General features: G+C 37.8%; 1 protein-coding gene across 1 annotated transcript; it reads right to left on the reverse strand.

Moving 5' to 3' along the window:
- Positions 1-13,944: 13,944 nt before the first annotated feature.
- On the reverse strand, positions 13,945-14,552 carry LOC117277581 (uncharacterized). Its single transcript, XM_033656990.1, has 2 exons — positions 14,439-14,552; positions 13,945-14,235 (listed from the first exon to the last, which is right to left on the reverse strand). The coding sequence occupies exons 1-2, from the start codon at positions 14,550-14,552 to the stop codon at positions 13,945-13,947; spliced, it is 405 nt and encodes a 134-aa protein (XP_033512881.1).
- Positions 14,553-17,830: the final 3,278 nt, after the last annotated feature.

Consider the following 17,830-nt stretch of genomic DNA (forward strand, 5'->3'; position numbering starts at 1 on the left):
ATACATATTGGAAATATCTTCATGGATGTCTGAAACATCTCGTAAGATGTTTGAACTAGGAAGTCCAACAACCTATTTTTCGTGAAGCCTAAAACATCTTAAGAGATGTTTCAAACTCCTTAGGATATGTTTTAAACACCTTAATGGATGTTTCAAAATCTTAGGGAATTCTTCAAACACTAGATAGTTCACCGGGGGAGTTCATATTAACTTACATGTATTTCTGGGAAGTGAGCTCTGCTGCATTTGTGAAACCCAATCCTCCTCAAGATATATGGCGTCTCTCACATTGTTATATTCATTTGTTAAAAATATCATTGAACACATCCATCCTATATCTTTATGCTGCATAATAATATTGGTGAAGTAAATCTCCGTAATTAAAAAACTTTTCGAATCTTTTCAGCAAGGTACCTTATGCAAAATCCATGATGAGCCTAAAGGTAGTTATTTGAGATTCCATTTCCTATGCTATTGTGCCTATCATAAATTATGCACTCACCACTGTCGAGGTATATGCTGGATAATTATTCAAAATAATATTTATATGTGGCATCACACTCTTTGTGTACTATACAAAATATCATAAGAAAAGTATGATTCTCTAAATCCAATGCCATGACAGATAAGATCAATATGCATTCTCGTAAAAAATGTCCCATCAATGGCTAAGACTTTCCTCGTAAATAAACCCGAAATCCAAGCTCCATATGCTACAAAACAATATTGGAACCTCACATAGTTAAAATTGCATACTCGTGCTCTAGCGTCCTCCTTACCATAGCCTTTTTGATCTGCCTTCCTACCATACATTTCCAATAGCTAACATTACAACCCAAATTTGAATGAATTCTTTCCATAATGTTTTTAGAAGATGGACCTCTACCCTCTTCAAACTTAGAATGGATGTATTCACTAATGACGGCCATTGAGGCGTGTGGATATTCTTCTAAAGATGTTGTGACTCGCATGTATGCTCATTATTGTACCTTATAATATAAAACTCGTCAGTACTTATATATTTTATGGCACGTAACTACCACTTGCAATTGTTGTCTGCACATGTGATGCATTACACAAATTTTGTACTCTTTACTTATTTTAAAAGGAAAAGAGTCTTCAAGGAAGCAATCTTCAATGACACAACTAGCTCGCCCTTGTTTTTGAAACTCAAGCCCTTATAAAATTTTGTGTCGTCTTTGAAATTGTGACTGCTTTATATTATTGGTTCTACCACTCGTATATTGCCTTCAATTCTAGGAAAGGTTGCATATTCCTCCTCTTCATTATCTGGAATATCCATATTCAAAGGATTCATTTTTGGAATATCGATATTCAAAAGATCTTCTTTAATATCGCCCAATCCATGACAATCATGGTGTTTGTAACGATGCGGCCGGTCGTTTTGAGAATTTAAATCTAGTTCGGCGGCATAAGTCCCTTAGCAGCTTCGTATTATGTGTATTGACTTGCGTGCGTGGTTGAATTCAAGTACCGGATGATTCGGAGTAATTTGGGATACTTAGTCCCTAAAACGGAAGCTTAAGCCTTAGGATTTTGACTGTAGTCAGAACTATGTGAAGACGACTCCTGAATGGAGTTTCGTCAATTCTTTTAGCTCTGTTAGGTGATATTGGACTTAGGGGCGTGTCCGGATTGTGTTTTAGAGGTGTGTAGCTCATTAAGGCTTGAAATGGTAAAAGTTGAATATTTGGAGGTTTTATCCGGTAGTTGACTTTTTGATATCTGGGTTGGAATCCGATTTCGGAAGCTGAAATAGGTCTGCAATGTCAAATATGACTTGTGTGCAAAATTTGAGGTCAATCGGACGTGGTTTTATAGGTTTCGTCATCGGTTGTAGAAATTTGAAGTTTTAAGTTTATTAAGTTTAAATTCGAGGGTGATTTATGTTTTAGCTTTGTTTGATGTGATTTGAGGACTCGACTAAGTCCGTATGATAATTTAGGACTAGTTGGTATGTTTGGTTGACGTTCTGGGGTCCTTGAGTGTGTTTCGGATGCTTAACAAATTGAGATTTGGACTTGTGTATTTGCTGAAGCTTTCAACCTTCTGTTGTAATCGCACCTGCGGTGGGGTGGCCACAGCTGTGGACACGCACATTTGAGAGGCCAAGTGTAGAAGCGGGATTGAGGAGATGGCCAGAGGTTGTAGGTGCGAGGGAAATACCACATCTGCGAGCCCGTAGATGCGCTTGTAGTTCCGTAGATGCAGAGAGTGAGCTCGAGGGGTAGTCTGCAGAAGCGGACATCTGTTTGCAGGCGCGCACTCGCAGATGCGGCCATTTGATTGCAGAAGCGAACCCATGTGTGTAAGTCAAGTCCGAACCTGCGATGGATTTTCCGCAGGTGCGGCGTCACAGGTGAGGCATCGCAGGTGCGACTATGGGTCCGCATGTGCGAGATCCCTGGGCAGAAAAGAGGAAATTTCGAGGGTTTGGTCTCATTTTCATTTTGGGACTTTGAGAGCTCGTATTTGGGCGATAATTTGGGAGATTTTCAGAGGAAGCTTTTGGGTAACGATTCTTAACTTTATTTATGGTTATACTCCATTAATCTATAGTTGAATTCGTCATTTAATTAAGGAATTTGGTTGAGAAATTTGGGAAAATATGGGAGAAGTTCTTCAAATACATTTTTGAGTTTTGATTCAGATTTTGATATCGGATTTGGATAATTTTGGTACGAGTGAACTCGTGGTTGATTGGGTGTTTGTATTTTCTGACTTTTACCCGACTCCGAGACGTGAGATCGGGTTGACATTTTGGGCCGAATTTTTTATTCTTTGCTAATATCATAGATTTATTATTTAAATTAATTTCTCGTAATTTAATTTATGATATGTAATTGTGTTTGGATAGATTTGGGCCATTCAAAGTCAGATAATCGAGGAAAGGTCATTCTTACTGATTGATTGAGCTTGGTTCGAGGTAAGTATTTTGCCTAACTTCGTGTGGGGGAACTACCTCTTCGGATTTGAGTCTTGTATGCTAATTGTAGTCCGTGTACGCGAGGTGATGAGTAAGTGCTCGGACGTTTTTGTGGAAAGTTGGCCTTTTGGGTTCTTAGGTCCTTGTATTCACTGAATATGCAGCTGTTCTTGTTATGATTACGTTCCTAAATTACTAGTTTCACCTCTACCCGTTTTAATTAGAATAAATTGCTTCATCATCCGCCCTTGATGTTTATTTGAGTCATTTGTGCCTTAACTGAAATTGCAATCTCTTCTATTGCCATGTTATCTTTCTCCTAACTGCTTATCTTTATTTGAAGTTATAATTATCTCTTTTATAATTGCTCATCCTTAATTGAGGCTATGATTATCTTTCTTCTGCTTATCCCTAATTGAATTTGTTGTATCTCTTTCTTAATTTCCAACCTTAAAAGAAGTTAGATATCCTATATTTTAGTTGACTTGTCCTTATTTGGAATTATTCTCCTTATGTTAGCTCCCTCGTCGTCGAACTGTCCATTGTGGACCGTTGTTACATAATATTTCTTTTCTTGTTGAGATGTTCTTATTATGACTAGCATTCTCTATTGTGGCCATTCTTTGTGAATTAATTCCTCCGTTCCTTTGAGTTCTGGAATTTTTGAGTTAATTTATTTCCCGTACCCTTGCATTAGTGTTATTGTTGTTGTTTTACTTGTTGTTGTTGCATATTTATTTTGGGACTACGAGGCAGTACCTCGGGAGATCCCCCTGTCTTGCATATTTACTTTGGGACTATGAGGCGGTACCTCCGGAGATCCCCCTGTCTTGAATATTTACTTTTGTGACTACAAGGAGGTACCTCAGGAGATCCCCCGTTGAGCATATACTTTTGGGACTATGAGATGGTATCTCGGGAGTGCCCTTGGTTGACATCTCTTTGTTGTGGGGTTGCATGAGGTTTCTATCGTGCTATTGTTACTATTGATATTTGCACATGCGGTGTATCAAGGCGGGATATATATATATATATGGGTTGCTCATGTGGTGATACAAGGTGGGAACATTATTATGCACGTGTGGCGAGATAAGGTGGACATTTACTTTACTATTACAAGGGATTGATTATGATGATTTGTGATGGCCCGGAGCATTCTCGTTGTTGATATTTGTGTAGTGGTATACTTATGTATGTGAGCTTTATCTTGTGAAAGTTGTAAGAAAATATTCTACGTGTTGTCCGTTCTTTTCCTTTTGCTCACTAGCTGGTATGAACTATATTAGGACACTTGCACAAGCATACACGTTTTTAAGCTCTCTTATCGGATGAGAGGTTTCCTTGTTGTTGTTGAGTATAGATGCATACCCTTGCTTACTTCCCTTCTATGTGAGAATGGCTCTATTTGGCACGTGAGTCGTCAGTGCGGTTACGAGGTGTAATGAGGGCACATGATGCCAAGTGTTAGGGTTCAGATATTGAGACCCGTGAGTTGTGATATGTTCGGGGTTCAGTACCTTGAGGAGTTTGTTGAGTAAAACCTGATGAGAAAGCGGTCGTTGTTGCTGAGTTATTATTTGTTCTTGTTTTATCTGTGCTTTTGGATTTAGGTTGTGTTTACATTCACCCTTCTATGTAATTATTATTGTATTCCACTGATACTTGTCATTGTCCTTTCCTATTGCAATTACTGTATTGCTAGTCATATCGCCTAGTCTTTATGTAGATATTATACTCAGTTGTTTCTATACTTACACTTATTTTAGCTCATTTAGTCCAGTAGGTATCTTGGTTGTTCCTCGTCATTACTCCACTGAGGTTAGTCTTGATACTTACTGGGTACCGTCGCGGTGTACTCATACTACACTTCTGTACATTTTTGTGCAGATCCAGGTATTTCGAAGTCAGTTGATCATTAGCTAGCTGTGCGTACTGTTGCTGTGGAGACTTAAGGTAATCCTGCTGCTGCGTTCGCAGGCTTCGGAGTGACCTTCCGATTTTGTATTCACACTGTTTTACCTATTTCCAAACATTTGTATATAGAAATTTGTAGCAATCTCTATAGAGCTTATGACGTATACTACCGGTTTTGGGAATTGTAAATTTTATAAGGATTTCCATTTCAAATTGTTAGATGTTATTTAATTATTGTTGTTGTTTAAAGAATGTTAGGCTTACCTAGTCCCTAAGACTAGGTACCATCACGATACCCAACAGAGGGAAAATTTGGTCGTGACAAGTTGGTATCAGAGCTCTAGGTTAATAGGTGCTACGAGTCATAAGCGAGTTTAGTAGAGTCTTGTGGATCGTTACGGAGACGTTTGTACTTATCTTCGAGAGGCAACGGAACTATTAGGACAGTTTCACTTTCTTCATTCCTATCATGCGAGTTCATTGATCTCGAAGTTTGAACTTTTATCATTCGATTCTCTCACAGATGGTGAGGATATGAGCTGCAGTTACTGATAACGTTACCCACGGAGCAGATATCACTAGGGGCAGAGGCAGAGGCCGACGAGGAGCATGTGCCGCAGCTAGGGCACCTACCAGAGCAGCAGTTGAGGAGCTGCCAATAGTTCCAGTTGGGGGGCAGGTACCGGAGGCGCATGTTGTTACCCCCGTACTTCAGGAGACCTTGGCACAGTTCCTGAGCATGTTGGGTACATTGGCTCAAGCGGGGTTGATTCCGGTTCCACCAGCTACTTCACAGACTAGGGGAGGAGTTCAGACTCCTACCTCTCATACTCCAGAGCAGCGAGTTCATGTTGGTTAGGTTCCAAGTGTCATGGCGACACAGCCTGTGGTTCCAGTTCAGCCTGAGGTTAGGGCAGCAGCATCTGAAGAAGAGCAGCTTAGACTTGCAAGGTTCAAGAAATATGACCCTCCTACTTTTAGTGGTTTGGATACAGATGATGCCCAGAGTTTTCTGGAGAAGTGTCACCGCATTCTCTGTACTATATGTATTGTGGAGATGATTGGGGTTGCTTTTACTACGTTCCAGCTCAAGGGAGCGGCTTATCAGTGGTGGTGGGCATGCGAGTTGGGTAGCCCGGCCGAGTCGGCTTCACTTACATGGGTTCAGTTTTCATAGATGTTTCTGAGAGAGTTTGTACCTCAGTCCCTTCGAGATTCATGGCGCGCAGAGTTTGAGCAGCTGCGTCAGGGCACTATGTCAGTGTCAGAGTATGCCGTTAGATTCAGTGATTTGGCCAGACATGCACCTCCTTTGGTCCATATAGTTAGAGGGTGTGTCTGTAGATTAATTGAAGGGCTCAGGCATGATATTCGGTTTAGCATGGCTCGGGAGTTAGAGTCGGATGTTTCATTTCAGAAAGTAGTACAAATCGCTTGCCGAGTAGAAAGCATGTGGGATCAAGAGAGAGGAGACAGGTGGGGGCCATGAGAGAGATGATAGGCGAGGTTAGGAGAGAGAGGACAGGGAGGCGATGAGGCCTCATAGACTGTAGAGATCTATTGTTCCTTATTTTGGAAGCAAGGTATGACATTGTAGAGGTTTTGTGGGCCAGCCAGTTCAGTTTGCACTTCAGGCTTCGCATAATATTTCAGGTGCTCATGGGTCTCAGAGTACCTGTACCACACAGTTCCCACAGCCACGTCTGCAGAGAGGTTGCTTCGAGTGTGGATATACCAACCACAGGGTGAGAGATTGTCCTAGACTCACGGCCAGGTGTGTAACAGTCGAGTGTCCAGCGAGTAGAGGGCGCCCAAAAGGGGAAAGCCCCGCCTATTGATGTGTTTCATATAGTGGGCTTGAGGCCACTGCGCCCGATGATGTCATACAGGTATTCTTTTGATTTGTTACAGAGAGGCACCATTCGTATTTTGATTCGGTTTTGCTTATCGGGGCGAGTTCCCCTATTTGTTGTCCTACCTATAGGTGAGTTCATGACCTAGTATTATGTTTATGTGTTTTCCCCTGTTGGGAGATTCTATGAGTGATAGCCGTGTCTATCATTTTTTTAATTCATTATTGAAACTTACGAGACTAGAAGTGAATTCATGTTGTTTATTATGGCAAGTTTGATGTGATTCCTATGTAATTTGGTTACGATTTGTGATCTGATACTCTACCACGGTGAAAGTTTAATAAGTGTTATGATTTTGTTGGCAGAATTGAGTTAGTGGAAGATTTCAATTTGGTATGATGTGTATTCCGCTTGTGATTCAGAGTTGAGGGTGAGACCCTCGCGATTTCATATGATTTGATATGTTTGAGCCGGACTGCGTGCTGTGGTGGAAGTTATATCAGAATCAGATTCTTGTGATATATTCATATACTTTAATTTTTTTTCCTTGTAAATTGATTGGTAGTATGTTACTGATAGAGAGTTGTGCCTGCCGGGCTTGTTTGATATTTCTCTTATGTGTTTCTCTTTACCTATTTAGTCATTTTCGTTATGTGCTTCTGGAGTTTTAGCTTGCGGGGTGCGTGCCCGGTGGTGTTAGTTGTGACTTGTTTATTTGGGTGTATAATTAAGAGGTATTCATATTTCTTGCATCGTTGTTAGTGTTGTGGAGGTTTGAAATAGTGTTCTAACGGATATGAGGCTAATTGCTGGTGCTGGTGCTGATTTTGATTACGGGAAGCTATTATGATCAGAAATGTTATTATGGGCCTATGTGTGGCTTTTCATGTTGAGTGGTCATACCTTGTGGGTGTAGGCATGAGTTGTTGCAGCTGGTTTAGACTGATACCAGGTATGGATTTAGAATTGGGTCTTTTGGAGATGAATGGAAGGTGAGAACTTTTACTCTAAGGCTTATCGGTGTTGGTAGAAAGGATAAATTACAGTTGAGATGGTGTTAGCAGGCTTATGTAGATTGGGGTGACGTGGTTTCACCCACAGGTGTATGTTGGATATGTGCTTTCACTGATTTCAAGACTTCGAGACTATTCTTGGCACGTTCGAGGACGAATGTTTGTTTAAAAGGGGAAGGATGTAACGACCTGGCCGGTCATTTTGATAATTTAAGTCTCATTCGGCGGCATAAGGCCCTGAACAGCTTCGTATTATGTGTATTGACTTGTGTGCGTGGTTGAATTCAAGTACCGGATGATTCGGAGTTATTTGGGACACTTAGTCCCTAAAACGAAAGCTTAAGCCTTAGGATTTTGACCGTAGTAGGAACTTTGTGTAGACAACTCCAGAATAGAGTTTCATCGGTTCCGTTAGCTCCGTTGGTTGATTTTGGACTTAGGGGCGTGTCCGTATTATGTTTTGGAGGTCTGTAGCTCATTTAGGCTTGAAATGACGAAAGTCAAATTTTTGGAGATTTTGACTGGTTTTGAACTTTTTGATATCGGGGTCGGAATCCGGTTCCGGAAGTTGAAGTAGGTTCATAATGTCAAATAAGACATGTGTGCAAAATTTGGGATCAATCGGACGTGGTTTTATAGGTTTCGTCATCGGTTGTAGAAATTTGAAGTTTCAAGTTCATTAAGTTTGAATTGAAGGGTGATTTGTGTTTTTAGCGTTGTTTAATGTGATTTGAGGGCTCGACTAAGACCGTATGGTGATTTATGACTAGTTGGTATGTTTGGTTGAGGTTCCAGGGGCCTCGGGTGTGTTTCGGATGCTTAACGAATTGAGATTTGGACTTGTGTAGTTGCTGAAGCATTCAATCTTCTGGTGTAATCGCACCTGCGGTGGGGTGGCCGCAGGTGCGTACACCCACGTGCGAGAGGCTAAGCGTAGAAGTGGGATTAAGGATATGGCCAGGGGTCGTAGGTGCGAGTGAAGTTCCGCAGCTGCGAGCCCGCAGATGCGCTTGAAGTTCCGCAGATGCGGAGAGTGAGCTGGAGAGGGAATCCGCAGAAGCGGACATTTGTTCGTAGGCACGCACTCGCAGGTGCGACCATGTGATCGCAGAAGCGGACCCAGGTGTGTAAGTCAATTCCGCACCTGCGATGGATTTCCCACAGGTGTGGCGTCCCAGGTGCGACTTTGGGTCCGCAGGTGCGAGATCGCTGGGTAGAAAAGAGGAAATTTTGAGGGTTTGGTCTCATTTTCATTTTGGAACTTTGAGAGCTTGGATTTGGGCGATAATTTGGGAGATTTTCAAAGAAAGCTTTTGGGTAACGATTCTTATCTCATTTATTGTTATACTCTATTAATCTATAGTTGAATTCATCATTTAATTAAGGAATTTGGTTGAGAAATTTGGGGAAAATGGGAGAAGTTCTTCGAATAAATTTTATAGTTTTGATTCGGATTTGATATCGGACTTGGATAATTTTTGTATGAGAGAACTCGTAGTTGATTGGGTGTTCATATTTTGTAACTTTTACCCGATTCAGAGGCGTGGGCCTGGGTCGACCTTTTGGGCCGAATTTTTGATTCTTTGCTAAATTCGTAGATTTATTATTTAAATTAGTTTCTAGTAATTTTATTCATGATATGTAATTGTGTTTGGCTAGATTTGGACCATTCATAGTCGGATAATCGAGGAAAGATCATTCTTACTGATTGATTGAGGTAAGTATCTTGCCCAACTTCGTGTGGGGAAACTACCCTTCGGATTTGAGTCTTCTATGCTAATTGTAGTCCGTGTACATGAGGTGACGAGTATGTGATCAGACTTATTTGTGAAAAGTTGGCCTTTTGGGTTCTTAGGTCCTTGTATTCACTGAATATGCAGTTGTTCTCGTTACAAATACGTTTCTAAATTACTAGTTTCACATCTACCCATTTTAATTAGAATTAATTGCTTCATGATCTGCTCTTGATGCTTATTTGAGTCATTTGTGCATTAACTTAAATTGTTATCTCTTCTATTGCCATGTTATCTTTCCCCTAACTGCTTATCTTTATTTGAAGTTATAATTATCTCTTTTATAATTGTTCATCCTTAATTGAGGCTATGATTATCATTCTGTTGCTTATCCCTAATTGAATTTGTTGTATCTCTTTCTTAATTTCCAACCTTAAAAGAAGTTAGATGTCCTATATTTTAGTTGACTTGTCCTTATTTGGAATTATTCGCCTTGTGTTAGCTCCCTCGTTGTCAAACTGTAAATTGTGGACCGTTGTTATATAATATTTTCTTTCTTGTTGAGCTGTTCTTATTATAATTAGAATTCTCTGTTGTGGCCACTACTTGTGAATTAATTCCTCCGTTCCTTTGAGTTCTGAAATTTCTGAGTTGATTTATTTGGCGTACCCTTGTATTAGTGTTATTATTATTGTTGTACTTGTTGTTCTTGCATGTTTACTTTGGGACTACGAGGTCGTGCCTCGGTAGATCCCCTTGTCTTGCATATTTACTTTGGGACGATGAGGCGGTACCTCAGGAGATCCCCCTGTCTTGCATATTTACTTTGGGACTACGAAGCGGTACCTCGGGAGATCTCCCTGTCTCTTATATTTACTTTTGGGACTACGAGGCGGTACCTTGGGAGATCTCCCTATCTCTTATATTTATTTTTGGGACTATGAGGCGGTACCTCGGGAGATCCCCTGTTAAGCATTTACCTTTGGGACTACGAGACGGTATCTCGAGAGTGCCCTTTGTTGACATCTCTTTGTTATGAGGTTGCACGAGGTTTCTGCCGTGCTGTTATTACTATTGATATTTGCACATGCGGCTTGACAAGGCGGGATATATATATATATATGTGTGTGTGTGTGTGTGGGTTGCGCATGTGGCAAGACAAGGTTGAAAAATTATTGCACACGTGTGGCGAGACAAGGCAGGTATTTATTTTACTATTGCATACGTGGTGAGACAAGGTGGGCTATGTCAGATGATTTGTGATAATTTGTGATGGCCTGGGGGCATTCTTGTTGTTGATATTTGTGTAGTGGTAGACGTATCTGTGTGAGCTTTATCTTGTGAAAGTTGTGAGAAAATATTCTACATGCTGTCCGTTCTTTTCCTTATGCTCACTAGCTGGTATGAACTATGTTACGACACTTGCACAAGCATACACGTAATTAAGCACTCTTAATTTTTTTGATATTGTTGAGTATAGATGCACACCCTTGCTTACTTGCCTTCTATGTGAGAATGGCTCTATCTAGCACGTGAGTCGTCAGTGCAATTATGAGGTATAACGAGGGCATATGATGTCAAGTGTTAGGGTTCAGGTATTGAGACTCGGGAGTTATGATTTGTCCGAGGTTCAGTACCTTGTGGGGTTTGTTGACTAAAACCTGATGTGAAAGCGTTCTTTGTTGTTGAGTTATTATTTGTTCTTGTTGTCTTTGTTACTTAGGATTTAGGTTGCGTTTGTGTTCACTCTCATGTGTTATTTTTATGGTATTCCGCTGATACTTGTTGTTGTCCTTTCCTATTGCAATTATTGTATTGCTAGTCATATCGCGTAGTCTTTATGTAGATATTATACTCTCTTGTTTCTATATCTATACTGTTTCCCGTCACTACTCCATTGAGGTTAGTCTCGATACTTGTTGGGATCCGCCGTGGTGTACTCATACTACACTTATGCACATTTTTGTGCAAATTTAGGTATTTCAAAGTCAGTTAATCATTAGCTAGTTGTACTGACTGTTGCTATGGAGACTCAAGGTAAACCTGTTGCTGCATTCGCAGGCTTCAGAGTCACCTTCCTATTTTGTATTCACATTGTTTTACCTATTTCCAAACAGTTGTGTATAGAAATTTGTAGTAATCTCTGTAGAGCTTATGACTTGTACTAGCGGTTTTGAGAATTATAAATTTTATAAGAATTTCCATTTCAAATAGTTAGATGTTATTTAATTATTGTTGTTGTTCATAGAATGTTAGGCTTACCTAGTCCCTAAGACTAGGTACCATCACGATACCCAACGGAGGAAAAATTGGGTCGTGACATTGTTCCAGTAGAGATGAATTTGTAAATTTTACCGATCTTTCAACTAAAGATACCCTTAGAATGGGCTTATTTTCATCTTCCAAATAATAGCTCAAACAATCATAATTTTTTATTTTAAATGAAGCTACTTTCTTGTGATCTTCGCTAACTCTATGCATGTAAGTCATGGAGACATCACTTTAATAGCAAGTTAATCAACAATTGGTGATGGTCATGTCAACAAACTCATCATGCCTAACATCTCCATACATCTTTATTAGAATCGCCCATTTACTGTTCGACACCAGCTAAAACGAGTAGAGCACTCCATCCATTCACTGTGACAATCAACATCCAATAATATATAATCAACCATTTTATGATTACAATACCTGAAAATATCACAAATATATAAATAATTGGTTTAAAGAATCACGTTTTTTTGCAAACATTCTAATGATGTTTCAAACATTCTAAGAAGATGTTTCTCAGAGGACACTTAGGATGTTTAAAATATCTTGAAAGTATATTTGAAACATCTTCTTTGAACTTTTAGGATGTTGGAAATAATTATCTATGATTATAAGGGAGGTTTTAAAATCTTATAGGATGTTTAAAAAATTGCAGAAAACATATCAACATCTACAGACAAAAGAAAAACTTAAACACCAATCTTCACTTACCAACAATGACGAATGGACCAAATATCTCGCTTGAATTAATGCACAAGCCAATTAAGCAAATCACGGTCAAGTACTACTTGTCAATGGTGCAAGGATTGACCTCCAATTGTTCTTATTTTATTTTTACCAGTCTTCTTCAACAAAGAGCAGGAACCTCGAAGAAGAAGATTTATGGGAAAATAATGTTGGGACTGAAGAAGAAGAAGAAGAAGAAGAAGAAAGCGCGAATGGGGAAGCGGGAATAGAGGTGCTGGGAGGTTCTCTCGTTTTGTTGGGGCCAAGGGGGGTTGGGGCCATTTAGGGTGTTTATGATAATTTTAGTATGTTGGGGTTCTTTTTAAACCCCTACTTTTAAATGATAAACACTAACAATGAAAGTGTTTTTTTTCACACCAATCTTCACACTTTTATCCTAAAAATTTATACAAGTTTTCAAAATTCTTGAAAATTTAAATCCCCCAGTATACATACAGTTTTCACATGATTATGTACTTTCTTCACACAAGTAAATTTTATTTCATTTGAAGTAGTATACTCCGAATTTAAGATTTCTTTTTACCATATGAATTTGATTTCCTTCTGGCTACTTTAGAGCTTATTTGGCTTAGCTAATCTAGAGTAGCTGATAAGTATTAGGTGCTGAAAAGCACTTTTAAGTGCTGAAACTGATTTAAAAAATAAGCAGTTACGTGTTTGGATAAAAGTGTTGGAATTAATAATAAGAAGCTGAAATTGTTTGATTAAAACGTGCTGATAAGCTTTTTTTATGTTAAAATGACTTAAATGACCTTATAATAATTTACACTACTAAAAACGTTATTTTCTTAAATATTTTAGATTCTACATAGATTCTACCTATTTATCAAGTTATTTTAATTATAAAAATGATTAGATAATATCTTTTTTTATAAATATAATTTATGTTATGATAAATATATAATCATAAATTAGAAGGGGTGGTATAAATTAACAAAAGTTAAGAAACAAACCTTAAATAATGCACACAATATTTGTAGATAAGAAACAAGCACTTAATATGTATTGTTTGTAATAAATAAGAATAAAACATTCAACTATCATAAATATCTTGAGCAATCAGATCACAAATTTCTATCCAAATATTATTATCTCCTTGATTTGTTACATTTTCTTCATTTGCAACGTTGACTCTTGTGGATCTTCCAATATCAGGATCAACACGTGGCACATATCTCTCATTCTCAGCCTCTTGGAATGCATTATCCACCTTACATTTCTTTCTAATGTAATTGTGAATCGCCATTGTAGCCAATACGATATCTCTTTGAGTGTCAATATGATAAAAAGGCATATCTCGCAAAATAGACCACCTTGCTTTTCATACCCCAAATATTCTCGCTACAATGTTTCTGTAAGAAGAATGCAAATAATTGAATATTTCTTTATGTCCATTTGGTACTCGCATTTATCGTGTCGCACCTCGATGAAATTCTGCAAGGTGGTATCTCACATTAATTCCTTTATATGGAGCCATATTTCTCTTTGTGTGAATATCCTGCATCAACAAGATAATATTTGTCCCCGGATAGATGTGAAAAATACCGTTCGGGTCTACGAAGTGCCTCACCAAATATACGATTATCATGAGCTGCTCCTTCCCACCCAGCCCATGCAAATATAAAACACATATTAAAGTCGACAACAACAAGAATATTTTGAGTAGGATAACCTTTACACCCAATATATGGTATCTCTTGACTTTGAGGTAATCTTGCTTTCACATGTGTGCCATCAAGTGCTCCAATACAATCCTAAAAATATATACATGCATAAACTATATATAAGTTTACACTAGATAATATTTTGAGTTAAAATGTAAAAATATAATAATATAATTATTAAGTAATGTCACGTACTTTAAAGAAAGGGAGATATCGTTGATTACATGTCTTGTGATCTCCTGCACCATCATTATAACTTGGATGTGGTTGAATTATGTCTCTTGCAAGCTTACCAATGGCCTATGAATTGTTTCTCCTGAATGTTGAAAAATCTCCTGTACCAATCGATTTCCGGCACCATGTGCACAAAGCATCAAGAACATCCCTAACTCCTCACAGACAGACATCCCATGCGTGGGTTTAAGACCATATTTATCAATTGGATTTTTCTTAAATCAAGAAACACTAACTTCCTCAATCGAAAATTTTCTTAACACCGAGTCTCATTTTCATGTAATATCTCCTAGATAAATATATTCCCAGTGCGTTTAGATGTACGACATGGTTCCTTACAAATGTATTTCTCATATTATATCAATATACTCTTACATGCTATTCGACATAGTGCCATCCATTCCTTATTTTCTTGAGTTTCCTCTTCTTCAGTTTCATCATTTAACAAATCATTGTTCCAGCATTCCATTAAACTGAAATGAATCAGACATACAAACTTTTATGAATTAAATATGACAAATTCTAACTTTTAAGTTGATAAAGTCATCTATTAAAATAACGTAATGTCTAAACAAGAAATGATTAAACCACCATTATGTCTAACCAGGAAATAAAACATTAAGAAAATATAACCTCCTGCACATACTTTAAAGGGCAAGTTAAAATGTCTAATGCTAATATAATATGGGTAAGGCATTATCAACAACTTCTCAGATTGGATTAGATGGATTATTCGGCATGATGATCGTCGGTGGTTGTACTCCAACCAAGATTTCCTAGGTTCATCGGTAGACAACTTCAAAAATGCATGACGCATCTCTTTCTATGTCAACAAGTTCACAACACAATTAAAAATATCACTCCCTCCAAGAATACCAGGAATATTTTCTAAAATATCCATGCACTTCTTAATGGTGGGCTCTGAAAATTTAGATGTGCTTTTGTTAGACTTAAACTCAATTAGGGAGTGTATCTCCTCTTTTAGAGATAATGAATTATTTTTTGTCTTGCGCTTTTTGACTTGACTGCTATTGCCACTGCCATCTATTGACTTTCGCTTTCTAAATGTTGGCTTAGAAAACGTAATTGAATCCATATTCTGCAAGTCATGACTTTCATCGCTTCTTTCATCATTCCATTGTTCTATGTCATTATCATAAACATCATTTGTTCCATCATCATCTTGATCTAACCCAACTTCCGACTCTTGTTCTTGATTTGTTGCATGTGCTCTCTCTCCGGTGGCAGTGATATCAGTAAATAAAATATCGTAACGAAACCATATCAGCGAAAGATCTTTGTTCCTAAATTTTTTGTATTTAGAATTCTCCTGTAAAAAAGAATTTAAAATTACTCTAAGCAAACAAATGAAACTAACAATTAAAAGAGTTATGAAATAATTATAGAAAAGGGCAAGCAATGTACCTTAATTTTTTGGTCCCACCAATCATCATCTGCAATAATTATTTTTCTTGTGGGATCCCATCCTAAACCTTTCTCACCTCTCATCAACTACTTAAAAAGAGTTGACTCTACTTTCATGTGATCCAAATAATTTTTCATTTGTTTTCTAGTATATTGTAGTCTCGTCTTAGACAAGTAAGTGTTTTGCCTATTTCCTTTTCTAGCTTCTTGCTCACACAATTCAATGAATTTTATATATGCATATTCGTCCCGCTTAGCATTATGTTGTTCCCCCATAATTGAATGTTAACAATCTGAAGAGATTACAAGATTTAGCTATAAACATACACATATAATAATATTTATGCACAACTCAAAATAAACAAAGTTCAAAAGAACGCCTTCTTATTTTTGTATGTCACACAATTTTGAAGTAGAAATAATATTCAATATTGTAATGAGACCAATTGTCTTAAACTTCTAGTGACTAACAAAACAAGAGAAAGCATGTACAGCGAAGACTTACTAGAGAGAAGTAAAAAAGAAAATATTTTAATTGTAAAAAAAAAAAAAAAAAACACAAAAAAGCATGTAAGAAATAGTGATTAGGGCTGCTTATCGGGCGGATTGAATAGATATTTACGATTAACGTTTCGGCTTATCGGCTGTTGGCTTTTAAATATACTAATCCGCTAGCCAACCGATAAGATATCGGGCGGTTTAGTATCGGATTAGCAATTATCGATCAATTATCGGTTAAGTCTAAGAGAAGATAATGAAAATGAGATTTGTTTATTGGCTAAATCTAAGAACAAAGAATATGCGTTTTAATCTCAACTGAGTCTCCCGGGTGCTTTAGAAGTTTCAAATCACAATGTAACTAGGAGATGTATCATGCTTTCTATACCCAAGAAAATGTATATTAGTTTGAAAAAGCAATAACGAGCCAGAAGCAGCCTCATTCATATTAGTTGGACAAGCGATATGTGCTTAATGAAAAAGAAAGTGAAATCAGTACACTTTCAACATACAAAATGTACTAACTATTATAGTGCTGCTAACAAGGAAACTTCGGTAGGGATAACATAGCATTGTCAGTCTCCTCTTAAAGGCTAAAGCAAAGTATCGGTATAAATATTTCATTGAATGATAATAATTAGATGAATAATGAGCCAAGAAGTTGAACTTCAATTAGAGTGGCAACTTCAAAAACAGAAGAGCCAAGAAGATAAAACTTCGAGACTAATTCTGAGACCATATTACTGGTTCAGAATGCTATGTTATGAATTTCACTGGAGCTTTGTGTCAGGTGTGGTTATTATATATGCTATTAATCAGGGATTGAGTACAGGTCTAAGCAAGATTAGTACTCATTATTATATGAAGGATGAGCAGAAGCTACAACCCTCTGAAGCTCTAATATATTCAAGAATAATTCAACTTCTTTGGATTGTGAAGTGTCTTTGGGCCTTTTAACTGAAACTCTTCCTATTAGAGGATACAATAGGAGGCCTTACTTTATTCTTGCTGGTATGTGATATAGGTGGCAATAAAAGTTTACAAATTACCTTTTATATTTTTCAAGATAATTGTTGATCTTAACATTAATGATATCCGATTTGTTTGTATTTAATCATCATCCTTTACTATATATATTATTTTCCAAAGTTGCTTAAAAATATAACACAACTGTTTGTCATATTTAACATAGCAATCTCTCTTGAAACAAAGTAGCCTTAAATACTATAGTCAATATCCAGTAGCATTAATACAACAATCAGTACTGTTGAAACAAAGCAACTTTAAGAACACAAGTGTATTTCGTTACCACAAGATATTTATGATTAGTTGCAGAGGCACGGCTGCAGATATTTAGAGAGCTTTCATTCAACAATGAGAGCACGAGAATCAGAGTCACCAATGGACAACCCACGAGCAGAGAAGCACGACAGAAGGGAATTCCACGTAACAGAGGAAGCAATAAGATCAACCCCTCTACTGTTGCAGAGGCACGGCTGGAGAATTGCAGAGGCAACGGTTGTTTAGG

The sequence above is a fragment of the Nicotiana tomentosiformis genome, chromosome 12, assembly GCF_000390325.3.
Source record: "Nicotiana tomentosiformis chromosome 12, ASM39032v3, whole genome shotgun sequence".
Lineage (NCBI taxonomy): Eukaryota > Viridiplantae > Streptophyta > Magnoliopsida > Solanales > Solanaceae > Nicotiana > Nicotiana tomentosiformis.

Excerpts from the sequence above, each read along its gene's own strand:
- LOC117277581 (XM_033656990.1), bottom strand. The coding sequence starts at position 14,552 with ATGTCTGTCTGTGAGGAGTTAGGGATGTTCTTGATGCTTTGTGCACAT. Across the intron at positions 14,236-14,438 it reads AAACAATTCATAGGCCATTG|GATTGTATTGGAGCACTTGA; the intron begins GTAAGCTTGCAA and ends ATATATTTTTAG.